The 20,176-nt window shown below is 38.5% G+C and overlaps 2 protein-coding genes across 4 annotated transcripts in view; both read left to right on the forward strand.

Moving 5' to 3' along the window:
* ryk (receptor like tyrosine kinase) overlaps window positions 1–16,219 on the forward strand; it is a 36,968-nt gene extending 20,749 nt beyond the window's left edge. For 2 of the 3 annotated variants that reach the window (XM_088348990.1, XM_088348991.1), the window contains exons 8-16: window positions 2,631–2,711; window positions 3,405–3,530; window positions 5,683–5,769; window positions 6,156–6,225; window positions 6,787–6,919; window positions 8,508–8,617; window positions 8,707–8,866; window positions 12,799–12,935; window positions 15,459–16,219. In XM_088348990.1, the coding sequence (XP_088205116.1) occupies window positions 2,631–2,711; window positions 3,405–3,530; window positions 5,683–5,769; window positions 6,156–6,225; window positions 6,787–6,919; window positions 8,508–8,617; window positions 8,707–8,866; window positions 12,799–12,935; window positions 15,459–15,570 (1,016 nt within the window). In that variant the 3' untranslated portion in view covers window positions 15,571–16,219. The remainder of the gene's footprint in view (window positions 1–2,630; window positions 2,712–3,404; window positions 3,531–5,682; window positions 5,770–6,155; window positions 6,226–6,786; window positions 6,920–8,507; window positions 8,618–8,706; window positions 8,867–12,798; window positions 12,936–15,458) is intronic. The other variant, XM_088348992.1, reaches the window with a different exon arrangement.
* Window positions 16,220–18,568: 2,349 nt separating this feature from the next.
* slco2a1 (solute carrier organic anion transporter family, member 2A1) overlaps window positions 18,569–20,176 on the forward strand; it is a 35,960-nt gene continuing 34,352 nt past the window's right edge. The window contains exon 1 of the mRNA XM_088349273.1: window positions 18,569–18,660. Within this exon, the coding sequence (XP_088205399.1) occupies window positions 18,640–18,660 (21 nt within the window). The 5' untranslated portion in view covers window positions 18,569–18,639. The remainder of the gene's footprint in view (window positions 18,661–20,176) is intronic.

The following is a 20,176-nucleotide window of genomic DNA, read 5'->3' on the forward strand; positions in this document are numbered from 1 at the left end:
AAACGTTAACACTGAAAAACACAGGAAAGCTATATTTAGATATAAATGTACAAAAAAATATACACAATACAAAACAATTTAACCCGGTTAAGTCAGGTTTTCTAGCTAAACAGACTAATGTGTATTGGTTGATTTCTCAGGGTCATTTCTGTTTTATATTCTGCCTCAACGGAGATCCTTCTATAGTGGATGTAAGAATTTTATCCATCCATATGAAGTGTAAGTTTATGCTTCTGGCAACAAATTTAAGGTCAACAGCACCAAATACCTGCAAAAAAATGCATTTTGACCAATCACAAAAGAGAAATCTCGAAAGGAAACGGTGTTTGACTGGAACGTCCTACCTTGTGGAGACGTCCTACTGTAGGCTAATGTGACTGCGAATTTTGTTTTCTTTCTTATGCAAATAGAACTTTTACTCGTGAAAAATAACCACGGTTGGCATGTAAACATACAGTGCGTGATCACTGTAGTCAACAAACACCATGCTAAAAAGCCAACGCAGAAAAACACGCCAGGTATCGGAAATCAGTATTTTGAAGCACTTAAAGAGTCAAGTAAGACTAAATCAAAACCATAATTGTAAGTAAATTCCATAGAAATCACAAGGCATTTGTAGGATGTCTCCACTATGCAGAAGGTTTCCGCAGAACACCGACACTCCATACTCATAGAGCTGTTTCGTTCGCGAACTACACAAGTTGGTTGCGGCCGCATTCACCAATCTGCCTTTTCTTTCGGTTCCATCCATACATCCATCCCCACATCCATCCCTTATCTGCACTGCTTATCCTAAGCAGAGTCGTGGCGGTTCTGGAGCCCATCGCAACCATCTTCGGGCAGTGGGCAAGGGACACCCTGAACCGGTTGCCAGCCAGTCGCAGGGCACACAGACGTACAACCATTGTCATGCTCACTCACACCTAGGGACGATATGAACCGGCCAATTTACCTAAAACGCGGTAGGAAACCGGATTGCCCAGGGAAAACGCACTCAAGTATGGGGAGAACATGCAAACTCCGCACAAGGCCTTTTCTTTCGTTGTATTAGTAAATACTATACGGTATTCGGAATCGCTATCAAACTATATAGTATTTTGAATGGTGACATGATCTGAAAAGACGTGACATAACGATCTCGGAGGAGAGCAAAAAACGCGCCGCTGAAAAGGTGTGCCAAGGAAGACATTCTGCTATCGGCATTCTGTAGCCAAAGTAACGCACCACTTTTGACTGTCAGTAACAATAACGGCGTTGGAACGGCGTAAAAACTAATTATTGTAAAATTCAACCTATAAGGCGCACCTGATTATGTGCTGCAACTGATTATAAGCCAAACACAGTGTATTTTTAACGAAAAAAAACATTTGGAACATACATACCTGACTAAGCCGCATATACCCACATTGGAACATGTTATTTACAAAGGAAAACGGTACACAGAAAGAATTTTATGCCACATATCATTGGAAAATGTTCAAAATATAGACATGAGAGAAACCTCAGGATACCCAAAAACTATAAAGCTGGCGTGACCCACCAGTACGTTCCCTGGCTGTCATTAACTTATTTGAATGTCCGCGAAAATTGCATTGTTATATCAAGGACAATCCATGGAATCCAACCATGTAAAATATTTACAAAACACACGATAATGCCAACAGATAAGTAGGAATCTGCCTTTCTTGGACGTTGCTTTTTGTAACCTGTTCGTTTCGCCACATTATTTCCGTTCACAAATAAACATTCTCTTAAAATGATTCCCAACATGGCAGTAAGCGCTCCCCTTTCGATTGAAACCTTTTTTAGGATATGAGGGTTTGTTCATGCTAGTTTTATACATGGACAAAGCATGATGTTACATTAACCTTCGTCCTTGATACATATATTCCATTTATCTCACTCTTATTTATACTGGTCGGGCGACCGTTAGAAAAAATGCATAAACTGGCCGCATCGTTGCATAAGCCGCAGGGTTTAAGGCTCGGGAAGAAAGTCTCGACTTATCGTCCGAATTCTACAGTAGTTAGATGACCCCGTTACTGAAAAAATGACAACGTTATACCGCACACTGCATATGAGCCTCATGACAAACGCCTGTTGAGCTCTTCTTTTCATTGGGCGTCCTAGCGTGATGTCCTGGGAGTGTTTTTGCAAGTGAATACTATGTTAACATGAACAGGTAACATCTGACTTATGACCGGGATTGGGTCCAACTAACCAGACGTAAATCCATTACAATGACACCGATAATGTATCTAGTTACGAAGTGTAGATAACTGTGCTGGGCGGCTGCCAGAATTGTGGTCAGGTTGCATTATTGCTACACATTGCCAGACATTGAATTTAAAAAATGAGCATCTGTTGGCCTTGGCTGCAGTTAAGGGTTGATGCAAGTTGAGAAGGTCATAAGTCACCTGTTCACTGTGCTTAAATGATTCACATTTAGCTGTTAGTCAGCTACTATTTTAACAGGACTGACCGAATTCCTTGAAAAATACTAATACACTCTGATCTTTTTCAATTGTGGAGGCTTTTTTAATTAAGTGGCATTTGAGCAACTTAATCATTTGTGTAAAGCTACATTGAATTATTCCCTTACCTCTTTCCCCAAACTTTCCTCTAATCAGACAACCACCCCAGTTCTGCACCCATTCTCCAGCTCGCCACCTCCTCCTTCCAAAACACTGGTTCCCCCCCTCTTGAAACAAGTAAGTGAGCAAGAAGACTGTTGCCTTTTTTGTCACACGTGTCACTTAGCTACAGTTTCCCTCCAGGGGGCGTCATTGACCTAACTGGCTTTTTTTTTGCACAACTTGCCTGCCCCAACCATCTTTTCTCATAACCATAACAGGAACTTAAAAACGTATAAATGACTGGCATTGTCTCTTAGTGATATCTGAAAGTGTGTGCATGTGCAGTGGGTCACGTTTACAATGTCTTGATATGTTTTTTGACATGCACAAGGGGATATGCTTTTTTTTGTTGTATTCAACCATAGCGTAGTTTAGATTATTATTGTCTGAAATATAATGTGAATAATAAAAAAAAATATTCACAATAATGAAAAAAATAACTTGTTTTGTTGCCTTTACAACTGTTTCTTTGAATTAAAGTCAAAAATATAGTTTCAATATGCAAAATCGAAGTAAAAACAATGCTATATTTGGAGCTAAAGTTGTAAATTCACTACCAATAAAATGTTTCGTGCCAATTTATTCAACCACGGTTTGATGGTTCAAAAAGTGGAGGGGGTAGCTATAAATGGACAGCATCAACCCCAGGGTGTTACGAGAATTGGTGTGTAGGCTGTCAAAGTGAGATAATGCAGACACTTTTCAAGTAAACAGACCAAGCTTGGTATTTTGTGTTTACACTTGGATCTTCTCTACCTCGGCTGGCAGGCTACCCATCGCTCCGCATCGAGAAAAACGACCTGAGGAGCGTGACCCTCTTGGAAGCCAAGGCCAAAGTCAAAGATATTGCCATCTCGCGGGAGAGGGTCACACTGCGGGATGTCCTGCACGAAGGTAAGTTTTTTTTTTTTTTAGATGGCATATAAACAGTAAATGGGGGAACTTGGATTTTGGTAATAACGAGTTATTCATTTTTTACAAATAGTATTATCTCCGATATCCCATAAATGACCTGATATAAATGGCAATTTTATTTTTATATAACCTCATTTTTGGGGGAAACGAAAACCAAACGATAACAATCTTAATGTTAAATGTAATGTAATAAAAAGGACCTTCTACATCTCTTACTGTATAAAACTATCAACTTTCAGTTTTGCCTCCATTGTCAATCATGGACAATTCATCACATCCACTACACATCATCATCTCCAAACGGAAGAGCAGCTTCAGCGACAGACTGCTGTCACAGTCTTGTTCCATGGAAAGACTGAGGAGATAATTTCTTCCTCATGCCGTGAGGCTCTTAAACTCCACCCGGAGGAGTAAAAGCCCACATTAAACCCCACCCCCAAATTTGCATATTACCCTATTTTTATTACAGTGTGTATTTTATGTAGCACTATTTAAATACTCTATCAACCATGGTATTGGGTATTTCTGTATTCATCTCATCTCATCAGCCGTACCGCTTATCCTCAGTAGGGTCGCGGGGGGCTGGAGCCCATCCCAGCAATCATCGGGCAGTGGGCAGGGGACACCCTGAACTGGTTGCCAGCCAATCGCAGGGCACACAGGGACAGACAACTCATTCGCTCATTCACACCTAGGGACAATTTGGACCGGCCAATTCACCTGAAATGCATGTCTTTGGAATGTGGGAGGAAACCGGAGTGCCCGGAGGAAACCCACGCAAGCACGGGGAGAACATACAAACTCCGCACAGAAAGTCTGGAGCTGGATTTGAACCCACGACAGGTTCCCATGACATGAACTGTGCCGCACAAGCGCTAACCACTGCGCCGCCGTGCTGCCCATTTCTGTATTCTATTTCTTTAATTTTATTATTGTTTTATTTTCAACACAAGGCTACTGCTGGAAGAGTGAATTTCCCTACGGGGATGAATAAAGTATCTATCTATCTTGTCCTGTTGGGTGCCTCGGAGGTCACTCAACTTCATCATGGATTGAACAGGACTTTCCGTCAGTCCAGTGGATTTTTGCCCACTTTGGATGCATTTAGTGTTACGATTCTCGGATGTTGACATGGCACTCCAGCCTCGGTCTGGGAATGCGCAATCAGAACATAAATATTTTAAACCAAACTGGTCTTTGATAAGCACCGTTCATAAATCCTTTCGGACTGGTCTGAGTCATACTCTGAATGCTCTCGCTAGTTCTTGAAACAGAGGTTAGCGGGAAAGTTGGCTCGTATTTCCCTGATACTTGGTGGATTCTTGGCAACTTTACTCTGCTTGAACTTGAGATGAATGCTTTCAAATATTTTAGGAAGTCGAGTACGAATGAGTTTGAAGAGCTTAATATTTAGCGTTGAACTTTTAATGAAGTGTTGCTTCTGCAAGAAAACCCAAGACTAAACTAATATGCATATTCCCTGAAAGCTATTTTCTTTTCATCATCTTTAACCCTTGAATAAAACATTGGATTTTATTATCTTTCATTAGTTTTTTATGGAGGTATTTAAAACTTTTGAAAAAGTTAAAACGTTTTTCAATTAGTCGATCAACTCAGCCCCGATTTTCAGACTTGCAAATCCTACCGACGCGACTCAATCACAGCATATGCTATCAGAATATGTTCCGCCTCCTTTAGCATGACAGCGTGCGACTAAAAAGAAGACTTCGAGGGCGGTGAAAGTTGAATGCTTGCTCACCGTGAACTGGTCTGGACAGGCCCGACGCGCACGCTCCAGGTGGATGGGAAGGCTGTTTTAAACACTAAGCTTGTTGTTAGGTCCCACTTGCCTAAGGGTTCAGATGTTTTTCTAAACTTTATGTCTTCGCTCTTTTGCTCACCTCAATGGAGTTCCAGCCCCAAGCGCTCCTTTGACAGTTTAGACAACAGCAATGATGAATGCAATTGCTTGGCTTTTCCGCCACCATTTAAAGCGCTGAAATGTCTTTTGAGAGCAAACAAAATCATTGTTGTTCTGGCCAGTGTTACAAATCAGTTTGAAATTGTGGCCCGACCTGATGTGACATTTAAAAAGAGTTTTTATTTATTTATTTTACCTATTTTTGTACAGGCACCTTTGGTCGCATTTTCCACGGTGTGCTGCTGGATGATAAAGACCCCACCAAGGAAAAGCCAGTCTTTGTGAAGACTGTTAAAGGTATTCATGTTTTATAATGCACAACATCAAAGCCAGACAGCAAGATTCCCAGAAACCAAAAACGAGCGTATACAACGTAAGCATTTCAAAAGATGAGGATGTCACAATATTAATGGACAGGAATGTATTCTGGCAAAATAAAGATCATAAGGGTGAAAGACTGGGAGGATTCATGGGCTCCTTTGTCTTGGTTCATTAGCACGGTTACACACAACATTGTAGTGCTACCAAATGTCAAGGTCTATTAAGAAAAGAAAACAAGACCGACAGAGCACAAATAATGTGGCGTTGCTCCTTAGAACTGAACCGATTGTATTGAGAGAAATAAAATAAACTCCTATGTAATAAGTGTGATATTCATGGGTTGTGTTCCACCTTGTTTGCAGACCATGCGTCAGAGGTGCAAGTGACCATGATGTTGACTGAAAGCTGCAAGCTTCGTGGCCTTCATCACAGGTGAGCTGATCTTGGAAACTCACTTTGTCTTGCACGAAAGGTCAAATCAGCAGTTTTAATCAATAGGTCGGAAGTCGGACATTTAAGAGCAAGTTTAAGGAATCTAATCACAGAAAAAACACTAAACTAAGAGACTGATAATATCACCAAATAACATGAAATATGTTTATCAAAACAAGGAATTTTCAAAAGTTTCAAGGAACAATGTCTCAGGGCAAACAGTAAGTTAGTTGTTTTGGTTTCCAACATTTTGATGCTAAATTCCTTCTCTCTAAAGATGAAAAGAATGTCTCCTGTTTAAAGAAAGACTGAAAAATAAAGACTAAACAATATACCATTTTAACATAGGAACAGCTTTCAAAGCATCAAGAGGGGTTAACTTTAATTTGACGTATTTTGGCCGACACCTTTTCCTCAACATGATGCCAGCGTTTCCTCTTCCCCTTTGCCCTCCAATTAATTGTGTTTTTAAAGAAATCCCTGCCAACGTAAGCAAGCTTCCGTACCTAATACATTGGCCTGTGTGTGTATTTACACCAAATGTTTCCTTCCTTTTTCCAGAAACCTGCTGCCAATCAGCAATGTGTGCACGGAGGATGGTGAGAAGCCAATGGTGCTGCTGCCCTTCATGGCCTGGGGAAACTTAAAGCTGTTTCTGCGGCAGTGCAAGCTGGCCGAGGCAAACAACCCTCAGGTGAAGCTTGAAACATATACTTTTTTGTTTTTTAGGAAAAAAAAACATTGGCATCTGCAGACCTTGAATTTTTTAACTTCTGGCTTCACAGTCTTTTTACTACTTTGCTAAAATGTTAATAGTTTGAAGTTTTTAGTTGTCAATGGCACTGGATGGGTTAAAAACATTCCCAGAAAGCGAGTGATTTTATTAGTGCACAGCATGCGCCAGTGGTATGCCTATTCAATTTGCAATTTGCAGCTGCAGCATATTGCCACAGTGGCGCTGCCAACAAGGCTCATAATAACAAGATCTCTTCAAGCTAACAATCTAATCTCAAATGCCGCTAAAGAAGGTTTGATAAATACAGCAAGCTCCGTCTTGCAAACGCTAGATCCACGGAACGGGTTGTAGGAAGCCTCCCCGCCAAGTTTGAACAAATACAAAAGACCGATTGTCTCCACGTCGCCTGATCCGGTGCCACACTTCACCAGTCAAAGCAGGTGGAACTGCAGAACAGCTGGCGAACTGGATTGACACCTGATCTGATGGTTGGGGAAGATTTATTGCAAATCTTTAATGAGTGTATTTCATCGAGCCAAGTCAAGCATGATCATCAAGTCAACTTGCAAAATTGATTTTACATACCGCAGTTCAAACCGCTGTCTCACAGAAAGCCGTTCTAGCGTGAAATTTGTTGAAGGGGAAAAGATTCACCAGGCCTGCAAAAATATTCACAGTGTAAATTTGACTTTTCACCGCAAAAAGATCATCATCAAAATTATTTTCTTGTTTTAGTGGCATAAAGATATTCCTATTAAAATTATATTCCTTCTTATTTTACTATTTAGTTAAATAGTGTACTTGTAATGACCAATATTAAAATTAAGGATAATCTTTTCTCAAGATTTATTAGAAATAATTATTAGGTTAATTTGCTCATTTTGAAAATAATTTGCTAATTTTAGTTGAAAAAAATGTAAACCTAATTTATTTTTGTTTCAGTGGCTTAAAAAGTTTTGTCTATTTAAATGATCCTTATTTTACAATTTAGTTATTAAGAAATTAAAATTAAAGATACAAAAATTATTCACACAAAATGATGGAAGCCATAACTTGAGGGGATGTAGTAACATTAAGATACAACCAGTGAGAACCACCAGGAAAAGTGTGTGTGTGTCGGTATGTGGAGTTAAACAAATTACAGTATGAGCTCAAACATTGTCCAAACAATTCACCTGTTCAAATACTTTCTTCTGGTTTTAAGTTGATTATTTCATTTTAAGAGACAAAATATTCCCACATTTTAAATTGGTAAATTGTTTGCCAAAGTTGTTTTTGTTGTGAGAGAAATATATGTTTCAGTATCTTTAAACAAATGGTAGTGTCTTGGTGTTACGGTTGTTGTTTTGCTTAACTGTTAATTAACCAGAAAATGGAGCAGAGGTAAAATAATGTAGTGGTGACTCCCCTGCTCTCCACTCTTCATTCTACCTTTTTGCCCTAAAAAGGAAACAAGGGCAGCTTGACACTTAAAGTCACGGTCAGTCGCTACAGTGTGTTTCCTGTTCTAAAGCTCTGTGTGTCACCCTCCCTCGCTTCCTGTCAGGCTATCTCACAGCAAGACCTGGTCTACATGGCCATTCAGATTGCATGTGGGATGAGCTACCTTGCCCGCCGCGAGGTCATCCACAAAGACCTCGCCGCCAGGAACTGCGTGTAAGCTTCCACTGACGCCAGCCAAAGTTTTTTTTTTTTTTTAAAAACACCCTTGATTTCTTCTCAACATGTTCTCGCTTTGCCGACAGCATCGACGACAACATGCAGGTGAAGATCACGGACAACGCCCTGGCCCGGGATCTCTTCCCAATGGATTACCACTGCCTGGGGGACAATGAGAACCGGCCTGTGCGCTGGATGGCGTTGGAGAGCTTGCTCGACAATGACTTCTCCACTGCCAGTGACGTAGTAAGAACAATTGATAAGTGCACCGTCAGTTTCCCTGCTGTCATGCATCGGCTTTCACTAGCAACATGGTTGCAATGATGAATCTCCATTAACCAAATTGTCCTTACCCGTGTGCCGTTTGCATGCTGCGCTGAATATGTATGTGGCCTGCGCAAGTTTAAAATGTATGCTACTTCCGTGCTAGTTAGTTAGGCAGGGCTCAAAATTGGTGACAATTAATTCGCAAATGCAGCCAAAAATTACAATGCATGCGGGATAGAATATACTGTAAACAGTAGCTCACAAAACTTGACTCCCTGTCTGCGCTGTGTTTGAAACTTGCCTCTTGAAAGTCAGTGTACTTGACTGGCTGTTACCTTTGAAAGCATTAAATAGAGCAAAGACGGACACATGACCAAGAAAGTTAATGAGAAAGAGAGAACGCGAGCACTTCCACTTCTGAGTAATTCCATTTTTTTCTACTTCACACTCTTAATATCAATACTTTTTTTTTTTTTTTTTTTTTAGATCTTTTCTCTTTTTCTTAAAAAAGAAATGGGAATTGTAGAATATTTTGTCTTGTGGAAACCCCAATTGTCACCACTTCACCTGGGCCCAAACTCGGGAAGCTCACAAATAAATTGAGTTTGAGACGCCTGCTTTAGAACTTCTACAAAACCAGTAACACTGGTCTAAATAAAAGGTATGAAATCTAATCAATTAACCGACAACTAATTGAATATCAATTTATTTGGTATTTTGAACCCGATTAATTATTTTAAATTGGAAACTTTCCAAATTTCAGCTTATCGACAGCAAATATCACTGTATTTTCTAAACTTTTTTTCACACTTAAAATAATTATAGAGGACAGATTACCTTTGTTTTGAATTAAAATAAAGTTTTTTGCTTATGCAATACTGCAGGGATCACAATATTTGGCTCTATTTTTGAAATATCAGCCCACATATTGGCATATTGACAAATCTAAAATGCAAGGACTTCTGTGCTGCCGCCTCTCTAGTGTCGCCTAGCACTAAAGCCTTGATGTGGCCTCCCCCACACTGCTCTGCATCGTCTTTGGTCCAGCCGAGGCTTCTTAGTTAGGGTTTGTTCTTGGGGTTCGTGGTGACCACGCTGGTATTAGTCATTCTTTGCTTGAATCAATGCCTCCGGCCATCGTTAGGGACAAAATGGAGCGATATTTATAATAGTAACTTTGGTTCTACGAGTCCTGGATGACCGCCAGAGCATCCTCTCACTCAGACTCCCTGAGTTCATGGGAGAAGATTCTGAATGTGGCGCACCTGTGATAAGAATTGAATTTATAGACATTCCTAATGAGACAGTTGTGATGGAATGAATAATTTATTGTATGCATTTCTCAAACGGAGCATGCGCAAAAAGTTGAAGTCCGTGCTTGAAGCACCACCTCTGGCGGTCGTACTGGATTCAGAACCTTAGACAGAAACGTAACGCTCGCTTTAACTAAAAATTAAAGCTCCAAAGTGTCCAAAACCTTTGCGTCCAAGCTTTCAACCTACTTGTAAGTTCAGATTTAACCTTCTTGTTTGCTGTGCATTTATGTCTACGCATGTGGACGCCAGGTCTTAGGAGGTTAAAGCTGTTTAGGAGCTTTAACTTATGAGTTACTTATTGAGGTAAAATCTTTTGAATTAAAGCTTTCAACTGTCATTTTGAATTAATATTCTGTGTTTTATTTCTGGAAATAAAACCAAAATAGTTCCAAAATCTACAGATAAACTAAATATTTAAATATTCGTTTGCAGCCCCTGTCAAAATGCCGCAATTCACAGCAAACACCTATTCATCCCACACATTCCTCTTACGGTCTCGGCGCCCAAAAAAGCCCTCCGTCGAGACGTGCCATTTAGCTAACAGCTGAGCTCGAGGGGAGAGTCCAGACGACGGGACGCTTAACAAGACACAACACAGCATGACGCCTTTAAATACTCCATACACTCGCTTGTTTATCATACCGAGCTTGGAACATTCTGCTCCCAATTTCTTTTAATGAAAATGTTGCTCCTTTACGTCAGGGCTACACCCAGACCCTATTGACGTCTTCCATAGGGCCAATAGGATGTAATAGTAACCGGATAGTCATTTTTTTACACCTTTTTATAACAAAAGCTGCTTTGGCTCACACATCCAATTGTGGTTGGTTGTGGTGAATCACACACACCAGCATGTCCTCACACGTGTCGGTTCTTTTGGTTTCGAAATGGCAATTAGATGCAGGCTGTTGGCAAGAAGTTTGCTAACAGGTGTTTGGCATCGCTGGTTGGATGCGCAGTGTGCACACAACATTGTGGAGCGGCCAGGTTGAAATGAGGGATATATTTTAAATACGGATGGAAATAAAAATTCTTATGACTATGATTTGGAATGCCTAGGCAGACCTGCCAAAACAACAAAGGCAAGTGGGAAATCTGATGTTTTTGTTAGATCATTCACATTTCCAACTAAATATGCGAATCGTAGAAGAGTACACGTTAAGTCACCCGCAATGCGCTCATGTTTGCGGAAGTACTCATGGATGTTAACAGCTGAGTGTTGTCCCCCCCAAATATAACATAAATCTAAACTTTGATTTCCCCCAAATTTAAACATTGTTAATTAGAGGATACATTAGCGCCACTGTTGTCCACAGCAGTGATGTCTAGCAACATGTTAGGAATGTAGTTGTATGCCATGGGATGTTGACTGTTCTGTGAGTTACAAAATAAAAAAGTGGTTATCTTTCATGAATGTGTAAAATAATGACACTCCATGTATCCGTTCGTCGTAGTTGTTAAATTCTCCACTTCCTCCCGCCTGGTTGAAGGCAGAATAGTGTCGTCTGCCACTTATCAATAACGTGCAGGTCGCATGAAACCTTTTTAAAGCTGAGAGCTATTTACCTACTGATGAGAGCAAAGGGCTACCTGTTTGATATGTGTTTTTAAAATAACACATATTATTACTATGTTGTTACTATTTTTTTTGTTATGCTATTACCAGATTTTATTTATTAGAAGTAGGGTTAAACTTGGTTCAGTCAACCACTAAAACTTCTGCCTCGTGTAAGGGTACCAAGTTATTTACATATATAAATAATAAACTCTTTATAAAATAACTATTTAAGACAACAAGTGCTCATGTATTTACTGGTGCAGTGCATTGTTTGAGGTGTCTTTAAAAAAGTTGAACATTAAATATTTTCAGTATCAAGTATGTCTTAACAATGCCCAACTGAGTTAAAAGAGCCCCTATGTTTTTTCCCCCACTGCGCCTATCTGCTTCAATCTTTTATCAAAGCTGTTCAATGCAGAACACATTGTGTAAAAGGAATGAGTTGACTAGGGAAAGTGGTGTAGCGTGTTACACTTGTCCCTGTGTGTTTTTGTTTTGTATTTTAAGTGTAGCATGAAAATAATTAAAGTAACAAAGGCCTGCTTTGTACAGTCAAAGCCAACCCAAACCCCAAGAAAGATGGAAAACAAAGTTTATTGGCGCATGACTAAGACATGCACATACTTGCATGCGCATCATGGAGGAGCTTGAAAAAGGCTGTAATGATGACACAAGCTATGGGTGGCGGGCTTGAGTAAAAGAGTTCTAAATTCTGTCCAGCTTGTTTAAAGACACTGATAACGTCAATGATTTTGCATGCTAGTTTGAGATCAAATTTCCTAGAAAATCTCAATGACCCAAGACCGGTGAGTTGATTATATTGTACTCGGGTGAAATTCGCGGCTACCTGGTTCCCCCTGCTCTAGTAGTTTGTCAAAGCACATGACCTCAGCCCCTCGTTAACAGCCTCTTTAGCAAAACATGATTTGTCCTGCATGTAAAATGATGATTGTAGCATTACTTCCATGTATTGTTGGCCCGACAGTCGTCCGCACACCATTTCAGCAATGAATCATTTTTATATTTCCCTTGCGCAGTGGGCTTTTGGAGTGACGCTGTGGGAGCTGATGACTCTTGGCCAGACGCCGTACGTCGACATTGACCCCTTCGAGATGTCTGCATACCTGAAAGATGGATACAGGATAGCGCAGCCAATCAACTGTCCCGATGAACTGTATGTATCGTTAATAGAATAGAATAGAATAGAATATACCTTTATTGTCATTGTTACAAAACGGGTTAACATAGTGTGACAACGAAATTGGGCATGACACTCCAGTTCACACATTCACAGTGAGGTAAAAAGCCAAGAAGATAAAGGAACAGATAAGATACGGTTATAAAACAAGGAGGATAAGGCTATAGTTATAATTTACAATTATAATATAATTTATTTATATTTATTTAATTAAATTATATTAATTTATTTATATTTTTATACTTATTTATAATTTATTTTTATTTATTTATTTAATGTTGTTGATTTGAGGTTACGACTAGGTTTCGATCGTTGTGTCTGGATTTTTCCTGTCGAGTAAAATGCCACACTTACGGATTTTAGTTAGTAGAGCATGTTAACAGTAAAATGTCAGTTCATTCTTGGTTTTATTTATATATTTGGGTTCAGGGGCTTTATTATTTGTATTGGCTTTGTCTCTACTATTCTTCGTGTGTTTTGAGTAAAATAAGAATTGGTGAAGCATGATAAAAATTCCAGAAAAACACAAAAGGTAATGAGGCAAGTCTTTCAAAATGGTACAGGCCACAAAAATAAACACAGAAATGCCACTTTCTGCTGTGTTGTAAAAATGCAACATCCTATCATTAATCATCACCTTTTTAGGAACTGATGAATGATTTATTTACCTTTTTGGGTTCACAATTCACCAATTTTCAACAATAAGAAAATATTTCCGATTTTATAGTTATTTCTGATAGAATGCGATGAATAAAAACGTGATTTCATAGTGTGCATGTTTTTATACAGCAAGATCAGTTGCATTTCACTCTCTGAAAAGTGCTGAACAAATAGTCTTTTATTGGATAATTTTAATTACAAAACATTTATAGAATCGAGCACACTATGCATATGTTTTTTGTACAAATTAAGCAATCTGAAAAAAGAAAATATGATTTTGGTGAGTGTAGAAACATGCCGTTTATTGGGTTCTAACAGTGATCATTTTGTAGTTGGAAGGTTTCGGTAAATGCATTATGGGTTATCCAATTAATGTATTTTAAGCATTAACATCTTTTACAATGCGTCTTAAAAAAAGAAATAATTTTGTCTAATTATTGATTGCACACTGAAAAAACTAATAAGGACACCCAACTTTGGACGCAGTAAAGCCTTTTTATATTTCTTGGCCTCTGCAATCTTCTGAACTTACAAACGAACACTTAGCCAAGACACTCCATATCCATTTTGTCTGAGCTTTAAACCACTTGAAGATCTCCTTTATGTCTCTGTACTGTTCATTTCTTGATCCCCTGTTTGCACAATAGGCCTTTGGTTCAATTTCCAGCGACGTATCATGTTTTGATAGTCTGACATTTTATTCATCTGCACCAAACTTTCTTGCTACTTTGAGTTGTTGTGTTTTTTTCATTGGCTTTTACCACTTTTCACTCAGCAGTCTAGGACAACTTCCTTTTTTTCCAGCCAAAACAATTTTACAAATAACATTTTCAAAATTCAGCACACTTTCGGCATAAAGTCTTTGGCCGCCAGCTCACATTGCCCCACTGGTTTCCTGTTGGTTTGTTGTTCTTCTTAAAGCCACCCCCCCTCCCCTTTTTACGCCCTGCTTACGGTTTGCTACTGGTGACACGCGACAAAATGTGCTCCTAAACGGCTCCTCAGATTTTTTGATTTTTAATTATATGTTATCCATAATAATAAAACATTATGAACCAAAGTATTTGATAATGAGTAATTTCTTATGTTTGGCAGAGGATCTCTTGAAAAACATATATATTAAAAATTCAAAGATCTAGAAAAAGTTAAATACAAAACATACTTAAATATTTACACACTGAACAGATTTAAAGTCGAACAACGACACAAAATCCCTGAAAATGCAAAAAAAAAAAAAAAAAATTAAATCTAAATAAAAAAAAATATGAACTCTTGAGTGCTCCAAATGATAAAACGCAAAAAAAAAACATATTTCCAATTCTATTTTACCCAATTTGGACACATATCTTCTGAAAAACATGCAAAAAATATCAATTAACATAAGTAAAACAAAAGATCAGAAGTCTCCAAGATTGAAAGATTGCATTCACTCTTATTCGGAGCAATATAACTCAAAACGACTCATTTTTCTGCTGTTTATACATACACTACTTTTCTTTTTTTGTCTTCTGTATTGAACTCCATTATTACCCAACACCGAAAGTATGTGCCGGCAGAATGATAACAACTTTATTTTAGTCATCAAGGTCAACCCAAAAAAAAAATTTTAATCGCCGCTTGATTTCTTTCTATGAAGGTACTTGAAAATTTGAAAAATTGGCCTTGGAATTGTTTGGAAATTGCTTGCATTTGGCCATGAGAAAAGTGTGCGAACCGTTTTCATTTTTAAGTTTTAAATTCAACTCATATGCGAGTTCATCCGGTAATTGTTTGTTGTCTTCCTTGCATGTTCCCAAATTCTCCAGCCTCCACCGCTGACGACTTTCCTTTATGTTGTAGGTTTGCTGTAATGGCATGCTGCTGGGCACTGGATCCTGAAGAGAGACCCAAGTTCCAGCAGCTGGTTCAGTGTCTCACGGAGTTTCACGCCGCTTTGGGGGCTTACGTATAAAATGGATCCTGCTTGTGCCTTATAAGTCCAAAAGGAGGCAGGCTACTTGTTTCCATATTGTACAGTTATGTTATTTTTAAGTATATCTTTTTTTTTTTTTACAGTACAATGATTATTTTTTTCTGTAGGATATTTTTTCCACTTGAGGACTTTCCCGGCTTGAGTTTATCCAGTGATGTCCACGTGCCGTGTTTTAAAGGCACTTGAACGTTTAGATGTGTACGTACTGTAAACCCATGATGATCCATTAAGTGCGGTACGACAGGCAGAAATGTCAGCACAGTCTTATCCATGTTGGTTGCTTTCACACTGTCGTTTTTTTTTTCTCATACTTGGGAAATGTGGGACGAGGTCATTTCGGATGTTTTAACAGTCGGGACACCAATATTCATATTTCTTTACCAGGGACTATTAAAAAAGTTACTTGTTCAAAAATATTGACCAGAACTTTTTCTAATGTTCCGGGTTAGTCGGGTTTTTTCTACCTGAAAACACACATCACAATATTCATTGATTTTCGCAAATTTGTTGGCATTACTATCATTGTTCATCTTGCTTTTTTTCCCCCAGGTTCAACGGGGTTGGCGGTTTTTTTGGTCACTGCATGTCAAAAGATCCTTTAATTCACTATTAAACGTTCATTTCTTCATTTTTCATTACATCTTTTGTCTTTAGCAGACACACATCAGCCATTTTAGAGCCTAATTGTCCAATTAACTTCAATTAAATGTGTTTTTTTTTGTTCTTGGTGGAAAAAAAGTGCATGATAAAAACGTGTTAATACATGGTAGAATGTACCTACCTAGTAAAAGTCTAATTAATTTGTTCTATCCAAATGCTACTTCCATAACCATAATTCAACGACAAATATAGATAACGTTCAATTCTTTACATTCCCGTGACGAGTACAATTATAAAAATAAGCAAAATTAAGAATTTTTTTGATAAGAAAAATGTTTTCTTCTATATGAGGGGGGGAACATTTAAATGATTGATTAAACAATGACATGAATGATTTTTAACTGTTATGGCAATTGATTGCCATAATTGTTGTTTAAGGTCACTCTAAAACGCTCCTGTGCTTATTTCGATCCTGCTTAGGTGGCTGGGTGCTTCTGTGAATTATTTTAAACCGGTAATGTCCTTTTGGTGCCAACTGTTGTATTTTTCACTTAAGGAAATGGTAAATTTTCTTTTGAGAAATGACTAGTAGCATCAGTAAGTATTTTTGAAGGTGATTTGGCCCCATATGTTTCTAGGAAAAGGATATATTTATATTTTTTTAAATGAATTAAACCTCAACACATTTCAAAATCCTATTACTTATCAAGCTGACTATTAATTCGGCAAACGTTGTCCACATAAGTTTCAGATCAGGGGAAGGTGTCATTGTGGCCTGTGCAGTCCTTTGAGACATTTTGTGATTAAGGGCTTTACAAATAATTGTGACTTAACTTAGATTGAGCCTGGGTTGAACAAAACATAATTTTAACCGCGCTAAAAATGTGACCCGAGTCTTCTTTCGTAACACCAGAGAATTGTTATCCTCGCCTTAACACTTTCACCCGAAATGTTGCCGCTTCAGACGAGTAAAGATCATCCGTGCATCATCACAACATTGATGAACTAATGGGATTTTTTTCTTTTTTTACTCATTTGTTACCATTATTTCTCTAAAGGGGTATAACATGTAAAAACTGTCCATCCAGGGGAGGCTTTTGTCAGTTAATTACTTGGTTTAGTATGGTCTACATCTGTGTTTCTAATCCAGTGTGCCTTAAAACCTTGTCTAATGTGTCACAGGAAATTGCTCCATTTTTTATTTGGCGAATAGCATCATTCCATTGTTTAGTCGTGTAACTACCATTAATGCATATAAGTAGGGGGCAGCAGATACCGGTACCATTTTTTTTGCCTTTTAGTATACCAATTATCTGCTAATGAGTTTTACAGGAAAATGTTCTAGCAAAAAACCTTGGTATGATTAAGTTGTTTTCGCGTTTCACTGCAAAAAAGTGTACACCATTCTGCTCATTTAACTTATTTTATTATTTTACTCATAAAGAATAGGAAAACGTCAAAGAGGAAGGAAGTACAGTACAAGGGAAAAAAATATTTTTTCGCTGGCGTTTTAAGTTTGTTATTTTCTGGGAGAAAAACAAGATTTAAATATAAAAAATCTTGAAAAACAGGTTAAAAATATAGAAAAATTCCAAACAACAGCCAAAATTTTAACAACAATGTAAAACCTGTATTACCGCCTGAGTCATTGTGACCACAACCAGGGTTGGGTAGGGTTACTTTAACTTGATTACTTTTGGATTACTTCAATACCAAATATGCTAATAAAAGACAAAAGAAACTAAATATGAATAAAATTACAAAATTTTGTGCAGGCTTGGGGAGTAACGGAATACATGAAACGGCAAAAATGATGTTGGCAAGCTGTTTGGATTTATTTTCATTTAGTTTCTGTCACATTTTATGTTAGTTTTGCCGGTGATCAAAGAGATCAAAGCCAGGAGAGAAAGCTTACCACGTTTTGTGAGTCATAATTTTATTCATATTTAGTTTCTTTTGTCTTTTGTTAGCATATTTGGTATTGGAGTAATCCAAAAGTAATTGAAAGTAATCAAGTTAAAGTAACCCTACCCAACCCTGACCACAACTAATAAGAAAAACGTTATACTGTCATTTTAGGGTGTAGAATAATTAAACCTTTAAAGGAAGGGGGTCTTTCCCAGGTTCTAATTTAGTGTAGAACCGCCATTGATTTCTAAATAATTACCGATCGACACGACATTTTCTAAGATTTTTTTTTTCCGAATGTCAAACGGGAAAACTTTGATTGCACATATAGAAAATATATTGAAGCGGCTACACGAGTCGGTTAAGTAGTCACCCGAATAGACGATGTTGATACACGATGCGCTATGACGTCACATGAGGGCCCTCTGGAGGGACAACTTAAAGGCCCCGCGCATGCGTACTTGGAACACACCGCACACGAACTATCAAAACTCATTTGACTTCATTCCAATAGGGAGGGAGAAGCTCAGCAGGAGTACAATGATGTTCCGCAAAATAAAGGTAAGTACTTGATTTATTATCCCTCCACTTATATAAAGTGATATATTGCGGTACTTTTTTATTTTACCTTGTCTGATAGTTTACCTAATTTGCTGTAAGGTGTCATGCGAGATTTTCCTAGATGCTAATTTCAACTTTTTCTTCGATTGAGTCAAGTCAACTTCGAGCTCTGGAAAAAAGCGCCATAAAATAATTCACTTAACTCTTAAAATACTATAAACTATCAAATTATTATCGTTAAGATAACACCAAGTCGAAGTCCGTTTTGTATCACTGGAAATTGATAAAACAAATAAAAACGAAATAAAGTACTAACTTACTTTTATCACATTTTGAGTACATGGCAATTACTCCTCACGACGTTGAACTATTTTGGAGAAATTCTCCCCAAAAAAAGGAAAGACGAGTAAATTATGTTTAAGATAAACATTTAAGATATTCTAACAATAGCCACCCAGCAAAAGCTGGTTGAAAAACGTTATAAAGAGAACTGGGATCTTATCAAGACATTGGTCTTTGAAAAGTGAAAGTTCAAATAAATAAATTATATATATAAATCCTGTGTAGAATAGGATGGAACCAGATATTTTTTCGACAAGACCAGATTTAGTCCGATATAGTATGGTAAATGGTCTGCATTTATATAGCGCTTTACAAGTCAATGAAGACCTGCCAAAGTGCTTTACGATGTGCTTCCCACTTACCCATTCACACACACACTCACACCAATAGCGGATATGCAGCCATGCAAGGCACCTACCTGCTTATTGGGGGCATTAGGTATTCAGTGTCTTGCCCAAGGACACTTCGACATATAACACGGAGGAGCCCGGAATCAAACTTGCAATCTCTTGATCCCAAGACGAGAGCGCTCTACCACCTGAGGTAATGCCGCCCGGTGTAGTAGTGTTTCCCGGAGAACATAAATAAGCATTCTATGCATATACACATATATAAAATATACAGTATGGTGTACATTGTGACCCAAACTAGCAATTCAAGCTACATTCTTGACAGGTTTGGTTTGGATCTCTTAACGGCTAGTGTGGTAGGGGCACCATTAGCTGTGGTGTGTCTTGGGCAAGGACAGCCTGTTGGCGCCTATCCCTCTTCAGCCCAACACACACACATATATATGATATATATACTGGAGCCATACCTCCCTAGTGGGAGGTGGCTAGAGTTTTTTTCTGACTCTTTCTGGGAGATTGATATAGAGGAGGGGATTCCCAGCCCCCTCGCTCAACCCAACTGATGTGTTGGGAGTCGATAGGTGACCAAACTCCCCAATTCCAACTCCTAATGTTGAGCAGGGAGGCAATGAGTACCAAATGTTGTAATCTTAGGTATGACCCAGCCGAGGCTTGAACCAGCAACCTCCCAGTCTCGGGGCAGGCGCCCTGCCCCCAAGGCCACCGAGCCCACCAAATACTTGATCAAACTCTTTGACCTTGTCCTGCTGCTTACTTGTGCCTTTGCCATCCACCCTTGTTAGAAATAATATCAAATCGAACAA

This window comes from Urocampus carinirostris, chromosome 12 (assembly GCF_059441175.1).
Source record: "Urocampus carinirostris isolate Australia breed hairy pipefish chromosome 12, RoL_Ucar_1.0, whole genome shotgun sequence".
In the NCBI taxonomy this organism is placed as follows: domain Eukaryota; kingdom Metazoa; phylum Chordata; class Actinopteri; order Syngnathiformes; family Syngnathidae; genus Urocampus; species Urocampus carinirostris.